The 18,708-nt window shown below is 34.3% G+C and overlaps 1 protein-coding gene across 9 annotated transcripts in view; it reads right to left on the bottom strand.

The window, feature by feature from the left end:
- LOC143229181 (apoptosis-stimulating of p53 protein 1-like) overlaps positions 1-18,708 on the bottom strand; it is a 183,316-nt gene that overhangs the window by 24,006 nt on the left and 140,602 nt on the right. For all 9 annotated transcript variants that reach the window (XM_076461128.1, XM_076461142.1, XM_076461150.1 and 6 more), the window contains 2 exons: positions 15,953-16,232; positions 1,260-1,456 (listed from right to left, as the gene is read on the bottom strand). In XM_076461128.1, the coding sequence (XP_076317243.1) occupies positions 1,260-1,456; positions 15,953-16,232 (477 nt within the window). The remainder of the gene's footprint in view (positions 1-1,259; positions 1,457-15,952; positions 16,233-18,708) is intronic.

Genomic DNA, 18,708 nt, shown 5'->3' with positions numbered 1-18,708 from the left:
AAGACGAGAGGGAAGGCAGCTAGTCATCACCACTCACCGCCAACTCTTGGGCTACTCTTTTACCAACGAATAGTGGGATTGACCATCTCAGTATAACGACCCCACGGCTGAAAGGGCGAATATGTTTGGTGCGACGGGGATTCAAACTCGCGACCGATAGCATACGGAAAATTACAGCAAATGTTTTGCGAGTCGTCGCCGATTTTCTAAATTAAGTTTTAGAATGGTTTATTCGTTTAATGTTGTTAATTTTTATTCGTTAAATACTTCAGTTCAAAAAGTAATCGAACACCTAACAAAATGTGTGTGTACCTAAAATTCCTAGTTATATAAAAACTGAAACGAATTTTTACAATAACCCAAGTTGTTTAATAAAAAATGTTGTTAAAATACCGGGGCCCGTCATGGCCAGGTGGTTAAGACATTCGACTCGTAATCTGAGGGTCACGGGTTCGAACCCCCGTTACACCAAACGTGCTCGCCCTTTCAGCAGTGGAGGCGTTATAATGTGACGGTCAATCCCACTATTCTTTGGTAAAAGAGTAGCCTACGACTTGGCGGTGGACGGTGATGACTAGCTGCCTTTCCTCTAGTTTTACACTACTAAATAAGGTACGGCTAGCGTAATAGCCCTCCTCTGCGCAAAATTCAAACCAAACCAAATTATTGAAATACCTCTATTACTCTAAATCAAAATTTAATAAGTTGGTTATGTACCGATTACAAAAATAATTTCCATTACACTGTAAAACTTTTACATTACCTGTTTAGATAAAAAAAAACTAAACAAAGTAGTAATAGCTTGTACTTACAATACTTACATACTTGTTAAATACATAACCGTATGAAATTAATTTATGATGCTGTGAAAACACATGGTTCAGAAAATTAATATAAGAAATACGAAACTAGGTTACTCGCGTGCTTCCGAAAGATCAACTTCTCTTCTTCAGTTTGCTCCCGATAAAGAAAGGTTCACCGATAAAAAACGCTTGGGTTAGAGGGTTTATATTTTTGTCTTAACAACAAAAATAACTTTTTATTAACATGAAATGTAAAATCAACTTACACTTCAGATTACAGCGATGTTTGAACTGATGCAAATTGTGTGTAAATAAGTAATGTGAGATCACAAAGTTTCGTTTTTACAGTATAGCTTACCACCAGTTTTTGAAATACGTACTTCCGTTAAGCTTTAGAGAGTATCTATATATTCTGTGCATCAGCATCCATTACTGCTTAATTGTAATGGTACTTACCACTAATTCTTTTTTTAACTTCTCCAATTCCATTGCGGCAGGCTGAGATATGTTGGAGTTACTGGTCCTAAGCCCGTTATGATTACCTCGTTTTAGTTCCTCCAACTGTCGCGTGAGGTCCTCCACCTTGGCTACTGCTAACGTCAGTTCTTTTTCCTTTTCATTAAAAAGAGCTCGAATAGACTCCAACTCTGCACCTGCAAAAAGAAAGAAAGATGAAAACTTGTGAACTAATGAAATTGGATCCTCAGTGTTAAGCAGAGAAGCAATTTATAAGAGTATTTGAAAATATCAAAATTACGAAAAATAACCTGAGACAATGAATCAGTAATAGAAAGTTTTGAATGAATATATAACCAGAGAGAAATAAAACAACAAACAAGAAGACACTAAGTATATAAAAATAAATAAAAATGATTGTTGACCAAACTGAAAGATGGAATCAGTTTAAAAGAGACAAAGCTCTTGAAAATCTCTAATCCGTGATGACAAGAAAACCCACTTGTAGATAAAATTATATATTCAAAAACGGGTGGTATGGATAGAGAAGGCACTATTAAAGGAGCGAACAACGTTTCGACCTTCATCGGTCGTCGTCAGGTTCACAAAGAAGGAGAGGGTTACAGACCGCTAGCTGACCACATGTTTGAAGGCGATTGTGTAATTGAGTGTAGAAATGTAGAGGGCGTGCTTAGATGTTGGATATATTTATTATAGGTATAAAGGTGTTCCATTGTATTGATTGGGCTTGAGTTGTTGGATTAAACTAACACAAAAGTCACCTTCACACGTTTTCGAACACTGCAAATCAAGTAAACACAACATAACCATAGAAAACACCCAAATACTAAATAAAGAAACAAACATAAACAAACACAAAATTAAAGAAGCCTTACTAATAATTCAAGCCCAAAATAAACCAATACGAAAGAACACCTTTATACCTATATTAATAAATATATCCAACATCTAAGCACGCCCTCTACATTCCTACACTAAATTACACAACCGCTTTCAAACTTGTGGTCAGCTATCAGTCAATTACCTCCTCCTTTCTTTGTGAACCTGACGATGACCGAAAAGGTAGAAACGTTGTTCGCTCCTCTAACAGTGCTTTCTCTACCCATACCAACAGTTTTTAAATATTTTCTTAAGAATCTCTGTTGTTTAAGATGAAGTCATTAGCATGATGAGTGACAGTGAATTTTTAATCATCTTCAGCTGGACTACATTATTTTTCTCTTTCAACAATTTCTCTAAACTTTCATATGTTATTATTTAAACGGTAAGGCTTGCTTTCATCCGTTATACTGTTCACTTTATAACAGAGTGGATAAAATAGCTTTTGTGTTTTTTTTTTAATTTTGTGCAAAGCTATACGAGGGCTATCTGAGCTAGCCATTCCTAATTTGTCAGTGTAAGACAAGAGGGAAGGCAGCTAGTCATCACCACCCACTGCCAACTCTTGGGCTACTTTTTTACGAAAAATAACGGGATTGACCGTCACATCATAACGTCCCCACGACTGAAAGAGCGAGCATGTTCGATGTGACGGGGATTCGAACCCGCGACCATCAAATTACGAGTCTAGCGACTTAATCACCTGGCCATGCTAGGCCATAAAATAATGGGAAAAAAAGCGTTCTTTATTAAGGCAGGAAGAGTTCATTTTGCATTTTAATGCTTGAAGTATTCAAAAACATTTTTTTTACGATAGGGGAAAGATGCTTATTATTCTGTTTTAACGAGTGCTTAAAACAACCAATTGCAAATAATTATTATATCATTGATTTATGAAAGAAACGTTTTATTCAAAATCCCGAGAAGGCTTAACTGAACTGAATTAAAATTCTAAACTAAGTAACTTCAAAAGGAATTCGGTACTGTTTTAGTTTTCAAAGGTCACTGAAGAATCACTTCAAGTTAGGACTCGTTGGAAATAAAAAACAGAATAAAAAAGTAGAGACAAGTATTATGTGATAATTCTATGGTTGATCTTGCTTATGTAAACCCGTATGTTGTGCTACCCGGAATCTCTAGTAGGGGTATTTTCAAGAGGAAACGTCAAAGGTAAGATATATGGATCCGCCCTTTGACCTCTAAGTGGTTATAAAACTTACATGTATATTGGAATGTTTCAGCTTACATCTTTTAGTGTATGATCAGCTACACCTGACTTATATTCGCTTAAAAAGTTTTCAACAACGAATCAGTTTTACACATGAATAAGTGAAAGTTATCTCGTGGTTATGAAATGATTTTATTTATACAGCGCTTAATATTATATACTGGTTACATTAAGGTATAATATTTAACGATTTAAAACAGTGAACAAAATACTTGACTATAACATACTTCTTAATCACATTACTGTCCTGTCTATCCGTTTGTTTTTATATTTTGTGAACTTCTAAACTTACCCTCTAAAGCCTTTAATATGCAAATTATTCACATCGCAAAGTATTAAAGCTACCAGATCACGAGCATCCATCAGAGAAAAAAACAAAACCAGCTAAGCTTCCAGGGGCATGGGACGGGATAAATGCCAACAGGAAGCCATCTTGGGAAAAGGCAACGAGTCGACAACATTTACTGCCAACCCTTGGGCCACGTTTCTCCGATTGAATTTTGAAATTTGCCCATCACTCGTATAGCGTACCCAATGGCTCTGATATAGATTCACTGTTCTGGCATGCTAACAACTAAACCACACCCAGCATGACATTAAATATTTTTCATATGCTTTAAAACACGCATGGGTTGAATGTTTCACCAAAATATTTTCTTAAACACCACTGTAGAGGAAAAGAAGATAGAAATAAAATGTGAAAAACAACAGAAGGTGTAATAACTAAGTAGAAAGGTACGCAATGTAATAATTAAGTAGAAAGGTACGCAATGTAATAATTAAGTAGAAAGGTACGCAATGTAATAATTAAGTAGAAAGGTACGCAATGTAATAATTAAGTAGAAAGGTTCACAATGTAATAATTAAGTAGAAAGGTACGCAATGTAATAATTAAGTAGAAAGGTACGCAATGTAATAATTAAGTAGAAAGGTACACAATGTAATAATTAAGTAGAAAGGTACACAATGTAATAATTAAGTAGAAAGGTTCACAATGTAATAATTAAGTAGAAAGGTTCACAATGTAATAATTAAGTAGAAAGGTACACAATGTAATAATTAAGTAGAAAGGTACACAATATAATAATTAAGTAGAAAGGTACACAATGTAATAATTAAGTAGCGCACACACAATGTAATAATTAAGTAGAAAGGTACACAATGTAATAATTAAGTAGAAAGGTCCACAATGTAATAATTAAGTAGAAAGGTTCACAAATGTAATAATTAAGTAGAAAGGCACACAATGTAATAATTAAGTAGAAAGGCACACAACATAATAATTAAGTAGAAAGGCACACAATGTAATAATTAAGAGAGGCACACAATGTAATAATTAAGTAGAAAGGTTCACAATGTAATAATTAAGTAGAAAGGTTCACAATGTAATAATTAAGTAGAAGGTACACAATGTAATAATTAAGTAGAAAGGTTGGCAATGTAATAATTAAGTAGAAAGGTACACAATGTAATAATTAAGTAGAAAGGTACACAATGTAATAATTAAGTAGAAAGGTACACAATATAATAATTAAGTAGAAAGGTACACAATGTAATAATTAAGTAGAAAGGCACACAATGTAATAATTAAGTAGAAAGGTACACAATGTAATAATTAAGTAGAAAGGTACACAATATAATAATTAAGTAGAAAGGCACACAATGTAATAATTAAGTAGAAAGGTTACACACAAATGTAATAATTAAGTAGAAAGGCACACAATATAATAATTAAGTAGAAAGGTACACAATGTAATAATTAAGTAGAAAAGGTACACAAACGTAATAATTAAAGAGAAGGCACACAATATAATAATAACAATTACAGAAAGGTTTACAATGTAATAATTAAGTAGAAAGGTACACAATGTAATAATAAAGTAGAAAGGTTTACAATGTAATAATAAAGTAGAAAGGCACACAATGTAATAATAAAGCAGAAAGGTACACAATGTAATAATTAAGTAGAAAGGCAACACAATGTAATAATTAAGTAGAAAGGTACACAATGTAATAATTAAGTAGATAGGTACACAATGTAATAATTAAGTAGAAAGGTACACAATGTAATAATTAAGTAGAAAGGTACACAATGTAATAATTAAGTAGAAAGATACACAATGTAATAATAAAGTAGAAAGATTACACAACGTAATAATTAAGTAGAAAGGCACAACAATGTAATAATTAAGTAGAAAGGCACACAATGTAATAATTAAGTAGAAAGGTACACAACATAATAATTAAGTAGAAAGGTGCACAATGTAATAATTAAGTAGAGCTGCACAATGTAATAATTAAGTAGAAAGGTTACACAATATAATAATAAAATTAGAAAGGCACAATAATGTAATAATTAAGTGAAAGGCACACAATGTAATAATTAAGTAGAAAGGTACACAATATAATAATTAAGTAGAAAGGTACACAATGTAATAATTAAGTAGAAAGGTACACAATGTAATAATTAAGTAGAAAGGTACACAATATAATAATTAAGTAGAAAGGTACACAATGTAATAATTAAGTAGAAAGGTACACAATGTAATAATAAAGTAGAAAGGTACACAATGTAATAATTAAGTAGAAAGGTACACAATGTAATAATTAAGTAGAAATATACACAATGTAATAATTAAGTAGATAGGTACACAATGTAATAATTAAGTAGAAAGGTACACAATGTAATAATTAAGTAGAAAGGTACACAATGTAATAATTAAGTAGAAAGATACACAATGTAATAATAAAGTAGAAAGGTACACAAACGTCTAACTCGGCTCTACCCACCACAGGTATCGAAACCCGATTTCGAACAGTATAAGTCCATACACATAACGTTGTACCACTGAGGGGGCAACAAAGAGTAAAAATCGAGACACATTTTGACACGACACATTCTTTCTGCGATGTCAGACATGCTGCATGAAGAGGATTTCGTTATCCGACGAATTAGATCAGTTGTGAAACTCCTGCAGGTTGATTTAAATTTGTGAAAGCACGTTTCAGTTTTCTCAAGTATAATAAAATAAAATATAAATATTTCCACGTATCAATCGCTGTTTATTTGAAAATGCAACACAAAACGACCTTTGTTTACACTACAGATAATTATAATAGAACTTATTTTAACTGACGTTTCGCCTTTGTAGTTTCTTTTCATGAAGAAACTGCAAACGCGAAAAGTCGGTTAAAAGTTCTCTGATAATTAACCACACTGTAAATACAGTATCTTTTCTCCTAACTTTACTCTGAAAATGTGTTAATCCATCCAGTGTGCACTGCAAAGTTTGAAATACAATAAAAATATCTGGAAACGTGTGTATGTAAAAACTGGAATGAAAACCATTCTCAAACGGTTACAATATCAATTAAAAAATAAAAGTAAATAAAACAAGAAGATGGAGCATTTTCAAAAGATTATAATACAATCATCCAATAACAACAAACCTAACATTACGCTACCCAATCATGTCGCTTATTTTCTGAATAAAGCCCAATAAAAATCATATTTCTAAAAATGCTAGAAATTACTATGTGGCGAATTAACCATGGACTAATTTTAGCTACACATATAAATCATAATCTTAATGCTTGGTGACGTATTAGAAATAAATATTCTACACATAAATTATATCCTTTTCTGCTGAAATATGAAACTTTAGATATAACGTTATACAATGAAAATTTTCCCATGCGTACGGAACATGATATCACACTGTATAGAGTAGTTTATAATAAAGTAACACAATGCGCAACTTCCATGGTTTTATTACCGAGTAAAGTGTTGGAAACTAATCAATACAAAAGTAAGTTTGACTTATCATACATTAGTACCACATTTTTATTCCACAAAATCTTTTCACAAATTGCTTTATGATTAGCGTCTTTCAGAAGTCAGTCAAAGTGAAGGACAGAACATAAAACAATCAGTTCTCAGCTTCCTTCCCTTGCCAGGTTAACAAATCAGAATTAGTACTATCTCCTTTCCTTGTTAACCCGCCCCATGTACTTCCAAGGTAATACAAATTTAACACTATGACTGTGAATCAGAGTTAACCGAAATTAACCCTGTTCTTCCTAACAACTGTTAAACACTACGAAACAATACCGACATTGTTCCTGTTCTTCCTAACAATATCTTAAATCCTACGAAACAATACCGACGTTGACCCCGTTCTTCCTAACAATATGTTAAACACTACGAAACAATATCGACATTGACCCCGTTCTTCCTAACAATATGTTAAATATTACGAAACAATAACAATCAAAATCTACCCTGTTCTAACAGTTGATAAACTATGAAACAATGACAACTCAAATTTGTATAATTCTTTTCTAATTCCAATGACGAGACCAAGTCTGGGTTCTACGTAACGTTAATAAGTTGAATATAAACTTCATCAACAAGTTACATTAGTCTATGTACCATAAGGACAAAAAAATACTGTCAAACAAAACAATGGGATCTAGAAAATAGTAATTCCCAAATGCGTCACATAAATAAAAAGTACAGCTTCTTTACACGAGTATTTCTCTGCTGGCTAAGAATTTATTCTGACCCATTACCTGTTTACTTTAGGTTCAAACATCGCTAAAACCTCACGCTTGCCAAAACTCACAGAAAAGGCTGTTACTTGGGCGTGACCTACATTACGATATTCTAACACAAGTCTTACAGTGGACTCTAGCTACATTAATCCTAAGTTGTGTCAGATGAGGTTCAATGCTATACTGACATTGCATAACACGTGGCCTGTTTTGATGGCTTTGAGTCATCAAAATAGAAATTTAATATTACGTTACGATAAAAAAATATGCTCTTTTTGCTGAAGCTAATGACACAGTTCACTCGTGTCACATATCACATGATGTGGTATTTCCATCACTTTTAAACTCAACGAGAAATGGTTTAGAAACCACCTTAAAAATGAAAACAAACTTCTATTATGGAGCCAAATGAATTTAAAAAAAAAATAACATAACAAAGCGGGCCCGGCATGGCCAGGTGGTGAAGGTGTGCGACTCCTAATCTGAGGGTCGCAGGTTCGAATCCCGGTCGCACCAAACATGCTCGCCCTTTCAGCCTTGGGAACGTTATAATATGACGGTCAATCCTACTATTCGTTGGTAAAAGAGTAGCCCAAGAGTTGGCGGTGGGTGGTGATGACTAGCTTCCTTCGTGTAGCTTTGCGCGAAATTCAAAACAAATCGAACCAAACATAACAAAGATACGCATCAAATAGTTGGGCATACTGCTAAATAAACATTCGTTGTATTTGTTTGTTAGCTTTAGTACAGAGTTAAACAGTGAATTACTTGCGCTGTGTTCACGGTAGGAATCGAGCCTAAAATTTTAGCATTATAAGACATGAAACTTTGTGGGGCAACTCCGTTGCAATTTGATTAATACCATATGGATATATAACCACAAATACATTGCGGAACGGGTTGCCCCACGCTAGAACAGCGGTACGTCTTCGGATCTACAACGCTAAAATCAGGGTTTCAGTTCCCCTCGGTGAGCTCAGCAGATAGCCCGGTGTGGCTTTGCTATGAGAAAACACACGGAACGGGTTATATTTGAAAATATATTGTTTTCAAGTGGTAATTTTGGTGAAAACACCAACATATATTTTATTTTATATTAAAACCGGACGAAAAATTATTTAAACTCCAACAAACTAGAAATCCATTTGCAACGTTAGGGCTACGAGAAAGATTTCACAAACCCCAACATATCTTAATAATTTATACTTTTCGTTTTATTCATTGAAATATGTAAATAATAATATTATAGGCTAAAAACTGAAATAAAAATTATATTCATTTTGTAATGAGCTTTAGTGATATTGAGCAGAATTGAGAAGCGATGTTTGCTTCAAGTGGTTTTGAATTTCCCGACCGAGTATCTTATAAGGAATCATCAGATTTTCAAATATAATACAGTTTTATCCGTGATTATACAGACACTGTGTGTTTTTCTTATAGCAAAACCACATTAGGCTACCTGCTAAGTGCAGCAAGAGGAATCGAACCACTGATTTTAGCGTTGCAAGTCTGTAGACTCACCGCTGTACAAAAGGGGGATTATACAGACAGAAGTTTACCAAGTTTAAAATACAGGGTGTTCGGAAAGTCACTGTGCACTTATATATTTATTAACAGACATGTTTCAATATAGAATACAGGTGGTAAATAGGAATGACAATTATAAACAATGTTGAAAGTGAGCCCCGTTGTCATCAATACAAGCCTAGATCCTTCTATTTTGTTTCTAAACACCGCTATCAGTTGCTGGCTTGAAATAGACTGAATGAATGCTGTTATCGCTGCTTTGAAAACTGCACAGTGACCTTTCGAACACCCTGTACAATTGAAAATTACTTGAATGATATTCTGATGTTCGTAGAACTAATTTGTCAGGATAATAAATTCACTTCAAAATCCACACTTCTGTAATTTCTGTGGAGTTAAAGAAGCCTTTTGGATTCCCCCCTTTTTCAACTGTGTCAGTCACGTAGTTTGAGATAAATATATAGAGTCAGTTAAATTGAATAATTATCCACGTAACAAATATTTTAATTATAGCTGTTGTTCTTTTTCTGCATCTATAAAACGTAGCTATTAGTTATTTCCTGTAAAATAATATACGAGAAACGCTTTAGTATTTTTTACCAATATTGGAAGTTATAAATATTCATCTTGAAGTTCTCGACTGAAATGTAGCGTCAATTTTTTTCTTGTAGCGATACAGCGCTTATTTTAGTATCTAAGTTTTATAATATTTTCCATATAAAAAATTCCAGAATTTCTAGATCACCCGTTGCCACGTGACTATGACTACAATTAAAGGTAAGGCATTTCTGTGATAATATTCTCTTTGGCCAACGTTCTATAGTTGTAGACAAAATTAAATTTTTTAGTCTTTATGAACAAAAATTTCATCCAAATGTAGGGTTCGATATTGTTAATTCTCTTTTCCAACAGGTATTTTGCATCATTCTTATAGATTCACATCTTTAATTATGTTATTTAACGTAGAATACCTAGACCCAGGAACATACAGGATGGTCCTATATTAAAATTTAATAATCAAACCAAAGAAATACAACGATACAGTTTACAATATCTGTAGCTCAAATCAAACAGTTTTTACTGATACGTCAGTAAATGTTTAAGCGTGTTCCATTAGTGGCTCTCGGCGCGTCTAACCGATATTCGATTTCAGGCCATGTTCGCTGCAACATGTCAACAGTTACAGTGGCGATGGTGTCCGTCATCCTGGTCTTTAGCTTCGTGATGTATGTTATAGGTGTGCGATAGACGATACCCTCAACATGCCCCCAAACTTATTTCCTGTTCAGGCGTCTGTAATTACGTTGCACCACAGCCAATGGCTGCAAAGTACGCATCGACTCTTTTATTGCATAATACTCAATTTACGGGATAACACTACTCACTGATATATAAAAAAACACATGACAATAAAAACTGTTTACGAAATCAAATCAAATCGTTATCAAATCAGATAAGATTAATTAGGTTTATCGTTTAGTGAATATTGTAAATATTGTTGTAAATAAAAAGTTTATTACCTTTATCAGCGATAGTAAAACAAAAACAAAATAACTTGTTTTTATTACTTAGTTATCAATTTATTTGATCTACAGAAGATCTGTGTGAGGTCACTGGCTAACTTAAGACCAATAAAGAATGACGACCATGTGGTGTTATACAGTCAACATTAGTAATTCATTCGCCAAGAAGGAAATGTACAGATAATCTTTTTAAATAATTGTGGAAAATATTGTTAGACAACAAATATATTTTCAAGAATATGGGCAAATGGCGACCTTCAGTATAGGTCTAGCATTTTAAACCATTGTTAATAATAATAAAAAACAATGACAACCCAATACAATGTTAGTACCTTACTTGAATGTTACAGTGGTTGAGAAAGTTACGAAACTAGAACCTATACAAGAGTAGAAAGATTGGAGTTTACTAAATGAAATAATGAGTCTGTCGATCAATCAGTTAGCATGTATCGCTAATCGCTCTTGCTAATACTGCAATAAATGTATATAAATATATATAAAGGTTTTAGACTTTCGCGGCCAAACTAATATAGTAAGTCAGATGTTCTTAGCACTAAAACATTTAATATGCCGTGACTATAAGTCATCTATGTATACAAATTGGGCCTGAGCTATAAAAAGGTTGAGAACCACTGGACTAGAGGGGTTGGTTTGTTTTAAATTTCGCGCAAAGCTACTTAAGGGTTATCTGCACTAATCATCCTTAATTTAGCAGGGAAGGCAGCTAGTCATTACCACTCACCGCCAACTCTTGGGCTATTCTTTTACTAACGAATAGTTGGGCTGATCGTTACATTATAGCGCCTCCATGGTTGAAAGGGTGAGCATGTTTGGTGTGAGACGGATTCGAACCCGAAACCCTCAGGTTACGAGTCAAGTGCCTTAACCACCTGGCCATGCCGGCTCCCCTGAAATTAGTAACTCGATCCTTGCGGAGGGCAGAGTGTAGGAGTGCAGGTTTAGAACCCGAACAAACTGAAAAGCGTCTTGCAATGATGTGTATATATATATATATACTGAGGAAACTTCTCGATAAACTGAGGAAGTTAACACGTTTTATACATGTAGCCCATTTAACTCCATAACTGCAAAAAAACGGAAGTTAAGACATTTTTCACCTGGGATATGGCCCAGCATGGTCGGTTAGGGCGCTCAACTCGTAACCTGAGGGTCGTGGGTTCGAATCCCCGTCACACCAAACATGGTCGCCCTTTTAGCCGTGGGAGTGTTATAATGTGACGGTCAATCCCACTATTCGTTGGTAAAAGAGTGGCTCAAGAGTTGGCGGTAAGAGGAGATGACTAGCTACCTTCCCAAACTTTTGTTAAAAAGGAACCCGAATGATTTCCAAAAGCTTTGAATAAATTGACAACTCATTCTTGAAATATAATCTGGTGGAATTGAATCTACATTTAGAAATAACACAACTTTTGCTATGTTTATTTTGACAATTTACGTTAATTATTTCTGTGTGTTTGTGTGTTAGATATATGAAGAAGATTAATATTTAATTAATGCAGCACTAATCACCTAAACCACGAAAACTTAGAACGGTAAGATACTATAATCAAATTTAATTAGCTAAAACTACAACACCATTAAAAATTAAAACAACCGTAAATAAGAAAATGACGTAAATGTTATGTCATATAGTACTCGTGTTTTACTGTAAAAGTGTAATCAACTGGAACATTTTATCCAAATTTCAGAAATTACGCCATGTAATTTGAAACCTCTGACACTATAAAAAGTCCTTCACTGGGTCAACAGTAAGTTTACGAACTTACAGCATTAAAAGCTGGGGTTCAATTTCCTATGGTGGACAAAGTCTAATGTGTAGTTATGGGCTAAAATAAACTATGACAATGCCAAAAAACACACATCACAGAAGCAATGCAAACCCAACAGAAGAGGAGATAGGAGATAGAACACAAAGGACGCCAGAGTTGTAGGAGAAGGAGAGGTATAATCAACTAGTTTGCGTACTCGGATTGTGAATCAAAATATTCGTGGTTCGTATCTCGTTACCGTAAAATTTCCCCGGTAAAATCCCACTATTCGGTCAGGCAATCGTACTCCAAGAGTTGGCAACAGATGTTGTAAACTAGCTACATTCCAACAATTCTTCACTCCAAAAAAATATCTTTAAACCACAGCCACTTGCGGTAATTAGTTTGTTATTTAATAAGAGAACAATTATGTGGATAGTCCTTAGTAAACCTAATCTGATTCTGATGGCTGACGAAACTGAACCTGCGATATTTCTCTTCCTGTTTATCTTGAGACGAATATAAATAGTTGGGGTTTATCTTTTACCCTTTTCCTTGGTGAAGCAATAGGTTCGTATGGAAAACAATGCTTTTTATCCATTCAAAAGTTAGGGAAGTGGTAATGAAGATACTTCTCAAACGTATTTTCTTGTTGTTTTGAATTAAACACAAAGCTACACAATGGGTTATCTGTGCTCTGCCCACCACGGGTATCAAAACCCGGTTTTTGGCGTTGTAGGTCTGTAAACATACCACTGAGCCACTGAAGGGGGGGGCGTATTTTGTACCACAGTATCTACCCCTAATGATACAGTGGTATGTCTGCAGACTCACACCGCTATAAACCGGGTTTCGATACCTGCTGGGCAGAGCTTATAGTTCCCCGGTGAAATACCAGTAAGTCTTCGGATTTACAATGCTATAATTAAGGGTTCAGTTTCCCTCGGTGGATACAGTAGATAGTCCGATATGGCTTTGCTATACGAAAACACACACATCACAGTTTCTCAAACCAAAGCTTAGCCTTCCATTTCCATTTTAATCATTATAAATTCAGAAAGTACTACTGAGCCTTGCCAAAGTTCATTATTTATTAGGTTGTTGCAGACAACATTTTAGTTTCCTTGGCCACCGTATCGATATGAACGTGATCTTAGATATTAGTTCCACGTTATTCGTTTTGAACAATTTAGTTGTCTACTGGATTGTTCATAATGCTTTGGTTTTCGCTTGTATATTCCACTTCTCGACTGAAACTAATTTCGCTATTTCTTCTTCTTTCTAAAGTTCAAAACTCATTTGAAGCATGATTCTCATTCTTAGGGAAGTCATTCGGAATACTCGCATTAACGTGCTTAAAGTTAGGAGGAATCTCACTGGCCTACTGAAACACCATAGAAGCTTGTACAGGGAGCACGACTTTCTGAGACACTCCTTACTCCTGTGCAAATCACCTAGTCATGACTATATTGTTATACTTCGTTGAGTTGTTTTAACAGGTTAGAGTAGGGAGTTTTCTGGAATGTACACCGAGATTCCTATGGGTTATTAATAATGTACTTATTACCTTGAACGCTCATGTGTAGCTGTATTGGTTAAGCTTTTTTCTTTTCAGCCTAGCTCATCTAAAGTATCTCAAAATAACCATTCTTCCATTTTCAGAGTAAGCGACTGCTATAATTTAATAAAATACAATTATCAACTGGGTATTCCGTGAACCTGAAAAATAACTGGTATGAATTCATCTGGAGCCATTTTCTTTTTTCCTATCTCTTGACAGAATTATAAAGACTGAAACGTAATCTAAATACTAAGTAGTAATGGTTCGAGCTATATTTTCTAATTATTTTTATGCCACGTTCAATATTCGTGCTTCTATAAATATAACAAAAAGAAACTCCTTCAAAAAACGTTATATTTTCCTTCTATGGAATTTCTTCGTATTCTACTTACTGTATGTATTACCATACATCCGCTATGAACCGACCACATGTCCTACTTACTGTATATGTATTACCATACATCCGCTATGAATCTACCACACATCCTACTTACTGTATGTATTACCATACATCCGCTATGAACCGACCACATGTCCTACTTACTGTATATGTATTACCATACATCCACTGTGAAGCTACCACGTCCTATTTATTGTATATATTACCATACATCCACTGTGAACCCTACCATTATTAACGTGCGACCTGAAACATACTGACATGTGTATAATGATATTTGCTATAGACACCACGAACCTTAAAATAATCATTGGATTGCTGTCCATCTTTTCCTTTACCATCATCATCTTACCTCCACTATACCCCCCACCCCTTCACTGTAATTACTTTGTGTGCACTGTGACCTTTTCAAAATTAATGAATCAACAACAACACTGAAAGCTCTGACGCCCCCTTACGTTGTTAGAATTGTAATAAAAAAGTGCTTTTAACTTTTCTGGTTTTTTTCAATATTACAAAAACCTGACCCTTTCAGACATTTGTAGTGCTACGAATGTAGTGAACTAAGTGTAAAAAGGGATGACTTTTGAACTGAGAGCTTGTTTATAAATCAAGAATAACTTTACACACAATAATAAACTTCAATGGATGAGCAACTGAGAGTTCACCTGTCCAGCACACACGCCTATAGAAAGATGACTTAACATCCGTGACTGGATTAGATGATGAAGCTATTAACCAAATTACAGTCTCTTGAAAACAAAGAACCAGAATACAGAGCAACGTTCATCCAATGTGATCACGCCATAGTAAAATATTTTAAGTGTCAGCAATTATAAGCATGATAGATAAAATGCAGGCCTATTTTTAAGTTTACACGATATTAGACAAGTAGTAAAATGTTTCCAAGTATTTCCTAGCCAAAATTAAAAAATACAAGCCATGCAAACTTTACCTGAATTGTTTCAGGGTTTATAAACAAGAAAAAAATTTAAATAATATATATACGCACACATACACACCCTTCCAAAAATAAAACTAACAGGTCTTATACACACACTCAAATAGATAATAACTAGTTTAGAAAAATATTTTTAGTATTGAAAACGACTTTCTTCTGAAGTTTGATAGCTGAAATATAAGACAAAATATTCTCATGCAAATGCAAAATTATGTCACTGATGAAAGAAAAAATAAAGTGACGTAACAAATAACAAACAGTAAACCGTACCTAGGTTACCATTGTTCACTCGCTGTTGGTCTACCTGGTTTCGCAGCGCCCTCAACCGGCGGAGTTTCTGCTCTTGACCTTCCACCCTTTCACGCAAATATCGCAACCGATCCCCTTCTGTTGTTTGGGCTCCATGGTGGTGTCGCACCTCTTGCTGTTTCAAAAACTTAAGACGTTGTTCCTTAGCCACCAGGAGCTGTTGCTGAGCCTCAATCTGTTGCTGTTGGCGTGCTGCCATCTCGCGGAGCTCAGCTAGCGTCAGTTCCGACCCTTCTGGAAGCTAGTTACAAAAAGAAAACTTAGCATGAATACAACAAATGGGTTCTACAATTTTCAATACGAAAAATGAGTTTGCATACGTCAACCAAAAAATTTTGGTTTAATTAATTTAATTAATTTTACTAATTTGTTCGAGAAAACACTCTGTCCTTATCAGCACAATACAATACTCAAAATGCTTATAATATTAAACAAATATTGATTTTCTTTTCACAGCTGTTGAATGATAAAGAAAAAAACGTCTTTAAAAATTTGTCAAGATAAAATAATATCACTCGTACATACTGACGTAAGATGTAGCAAATACAACAATACTGCAGGCAATCTGAATATATACCATGTAAACCTTCGTTCACCCAGACAGCATGAGGTATCTGAGAGAAAGGGTTAGAGCAATAGGTTCTATGGAACCATAATCAGTACAGTTTACAATTAGATAACAAAACGAACTTAAAATATTTTCCCATAGATCGTTTATTTAAAATATTTTACGAAAGTGTTTCTACCGTGTTTCAACTAATAGAAAATAACGAAGACATTAACCGAAGGTTGTTTTTATGTAAGGAAATTATGAAACCTTTACATATTTATGTTTTTATTTCGGTTAAAACACTTCAAAGATTTCATTTAAACCTTTAGCTACGGCTATGGTTTTGCTCGTGCTTGTCACCTAAAAAGACGATTCCGTCAATATTAACAGACGAATACTGTTTAAATTTCTTTATTTAACCTCGTAAAAGCTTTTGAAATAAATTCAGTTAATTACAATAATTGTAATCCACACAAGTTTCAGGATTCCAAACATTTTCAAAATTTTCAGTCAAGATAAACCAAAATAATAGTTAAGATACATAAACTCTGTACTCTCTTATTGGAAAGTCCGCCGGTGGGACGACGACAAGTTTACGTACTTACAACGCTAAAACCAAGGGTCCCATTCCACATTGTGGACGCAGCATATAGCCCATGTGGCTTTGTACTAAAGTAAAATAAGCTTACTTTGTACTAAGGTAAAATAAGCTTACTGGGTTACTGGAGACAATCACTGTATTTCGGCATAAAAAAAGTCAGATAAATAAATAATGGTAATAAAAGATGAAACGATCACGTTTCATGACATTAACTATAGTGAAATCAACGATTAATCAAAATACATTTCAAAGCTACATAATAAGATTAACCTAAAGAGGATTCTTTGTTTTAGGTTATTCATGCAACAATGCTGTAATTTTTCCAGTTTATCTTTCATAAAAAATATAGAGAAAACTTTTTATCGGATAATGTTGATACTCAAGATGAGCGTAAACGAAATACTAGTTTTTCATTCGCTAAAATAATGGCTTCTTATGAAAATCAATGTTAAACAAGGCCTCGTTTCTGAAATGATCAGTTGCGTAAAGCAAGTTCGAATATTTGTCATTCGTGAGGAGTGATTCAATTTCTTACTTAAAGGGGTAACGATTAATGGAAGGATTAGGATAATAAATTAAAAGTATTCCTGTGGTGAGAGATATACGGTAGATTAGTACACATAAAGTATCACTTGTGTAGAAAAGGTTTGTTTGTTTGTTTGTTTTGAATTTTGCGTAAAGTTACACGAGAGCTATTTGCGCTAGCCGTCCTTAATTTAGAAGTGCAAGACCAGAGAAAAGGCAGCTAGTTACCACTACCCACCGCCAACTGTTGGGGTACTCTTTTATCAAAGAATAATGGGATTGACCGTCACATCATAACGCCCGCACGGCTGAAAGAGCGAGCATGTTTGGTGCGAGGGGGATTCGAACCGTGTAGAAAAGGAGGTACTAGATTAATATAACTAAGACATCCTCGAAATGAAATAGAGGTAGTATCTTATAATATATAATTCATCTCCTGTGTAGATCAGAGGTAGTAAGTTACTATAGTAACGATAGTGGTTCACAAGGGGATCGCATAGAAATGTACTCAAAACTAACGTAACGGGAACATTCGGGGAAAAAACAACTTATAAAGCGGACATATTCTTGAGAAAACACTGCAAACCTTCGTTTTTAATAATTTAAGACCATCCAAACACTGATAATAAACAAAAGTAAACGATTTCAAAATTGTTAGACAAAATCAAAATTTGCCCATTTGTTCATATCATTAATATTATTATTTCTGTTTCACAAGCTTACCATAAAATTAGCTGGGTATTTTGCACAAAAATCGAGACAGATATTCTATACAAAGCACTGCGAATATCCATGACCTATTTAAATGTTTACTATTATTCATTGAAGGGTGATTTAACTATACCCAGTTACAGATACATAATAGATGCAATGCTGTTATGAATGGCTGCTTTTGTACTCTATGCGTGTTAAACGCATGTTTACACAAAACTTCAGGCACAAAGCCACCTCGTTCGGTTAATAAATGACTTAAAAAGAGGTAAAGCTTCATTTAAAGTGATGTTTCAGACCTATTTGTTTTATTTGAAAAGTCCTTTTCTC

This window comes from Tachypleus tridentatus, chromosome 1 (assembly GCF_004210375.1).
Source record: "Tachypleus tridentatus isolate NWPU-2018 chromosome 1, ASM421037v1, whole genome shotgun sequence".
Taxonomy (NCBI): domain Eukaryota; kingdom Metazoa; phylum Arthropoda; class Merostomata; order Xiphosura; family Limulidae; genus Tachypleus; species Tachypleus tridentatus.
This window is presented reverse-complemented; position numbering and strand designations above follow the sequence as displayed.